General features: G+C 35.7%; 1 protein-coding gene across 1 annotated transcript in view; it reads left to right on the forward strand.

Moving 5' to 3' along the window:
* CPE (carboxypeptidase E) overlaps positions 1 to 1537 on the forward strand; it is a 42274-nt gene extending 40737 nt beyond the window's left edge. Inside the window, exons 8-9 of the mRNA XM_008580531.1 lie at positions 880 to 998; positions 1257 to 1537. Coding sequence (XP_008578753.1) covers positions 880 to 998; positions 1257 to 1355 — 218 coding nt within the window. The 3' untranslated portion in view covers positions 1356 to 1537. The remainder of the gene's footprint in view (positions 1 to 879; positions 999 to 1256) is intronic.
* The last annotated feature ends 103 nt before the right edge of the window (positions 1538 to 1640 follow it).

The following is a 1640-nucleotide window of genomic DNA, read 5'->3' on the forward strand; positions in this document are numbered from 1 at the left end:
CTTCCAGAAGTCTTTCTATAAAGCAAAGAAGATAAATGGGCACTACCTGAAAGGAGATGTGGGGTCTAGAGGAAGATTTTAAGATGTGGTGATGGGGGCTTATTTATTTATTATTTATTTATTAATAGTATCTATTTTCACCGTGAAACAAGATGTAAGGTATCAACTGAGAGTGAGGACGGAGGATGTGTTAGAGGTGTTAGGAAACAGGAGAAAGTGTGAATTGTCCACCAGGACCTTGCTACTCAAAGTGTGGCCCCTATTAGCAGCTTGCGTAACACCCTGGAGCTGGTTAGAGGTGCGGAATCTCAGGCCTGACTCTGGATCTAGTGAATCGGATTTTGCATTTTGTCAGTTCCCTAGGCGATCGATACACACCTACAGTTGAGAAGCACTGATTAGGAAAATGGATTAAATGGACTAGGGAAACCAAAGTATTCTGAATTTTTAGAAATCTAAGTTTCTGACAAGTACTTCAGGTATTCTGGTGAAGCTACCTTTGGGCTCCAGTTTGTGAAACACTGATCTAGACTCTCAGACCATCAGGTCTTTACCTGGCAAGAAACAAAACATGGTGCTCAGATGCTCTGGCCCCACTGCTTGGGGACTATGTATTCTTTCCCCTGTGTTACTCCTGATGTGATTAGAAGATCCATGATCTTAAAAAGTTTATTAGACAATTAAATATTAATATTTGTAAAGTAGCTATAAGAAAGGAGGCCTATAGAGAGAGCTTCACATTCTTTTCAAAAAAATTCCATCACATTCCATATATATCTACTTTAAGAATAAGCAATCATATAAATTGAACTAAGCTGTCGTAGGTATTCCCAGATAGCCTAATTGTGCCTTGTGATTTGATATCCTGTTCTCCTGCAGCAAAGGATGGTGATTACTGGAGATTGCTTGTACCCGGAAACTATAAACTCACAGCCTCAGCTCCAGGCTATCTGGCGATAACAAAGAAAGTGGCAGTACCTTACAGTCCTGCTGTTGGGGTGAGTGATCATAATAATAACTAAGCACTATAATATCAATTACGCTAATAATAAGCACTTACTAGTGTCAGGCGTATTTAAGTGACTTATATGTAATCTTCGTAAGAACCCTAATAGGTAAGTACCATTATTATCCCCATTTAACAGATGATTGAGCTTATTCAATGAACTCTGAAACTGCTCTTATATATTTTATATCAGTTTTAAAGAATGTATATGCAGTTTGGTAACAATATGTTCTTGATTTTTCTCCTTTAGCTTGATTTTGAACTGGAGTCATTTTCTGAAAGGAAAGAAGAGGAGAAGGAAGAATTGATGGAGTGGTGGAAAATGATGTCAGAAATTTTAAATTTTTAAAAAGGCTTCTAATCAGTTGCTTTTAATCTATCTATATAATGTAGTCCGATGTAATGTGGCCACTTTATTTTAGATTTTGTGGAGTTAATATTTAATATTGACTTATTTTTTAATCATTCAGATATTAATCAATATTACTTAAATAATTAGACTCTTAGGTAAAAGTATAAGAAGTTGATCTATTTCATTCTCTTATATAGCATTCATTTTCTTACATATATCACACAAAGGACTGCAGGAAAGATTTTAAGTAATCTTGCCATTTTAGGCTTAAATGCAATATTC

Source organism: Galeopterus variegatus, unplaced genomic scaffold (genome assembly GCF_000696425.1).
Source record: "Galeopterus variegatus unplaced genomic scaffold, G_variegatus-3.0.2 Scaffold2124, whole genome shotgun sequence".
NCBI classification, from domain to species: domain Eukaryota; kingdom Metazoa; phylum Chordata; class Mammalia; order Dermoptera; family Cynocephalidae; genus Galeopterus; species Galeopterus variegatus.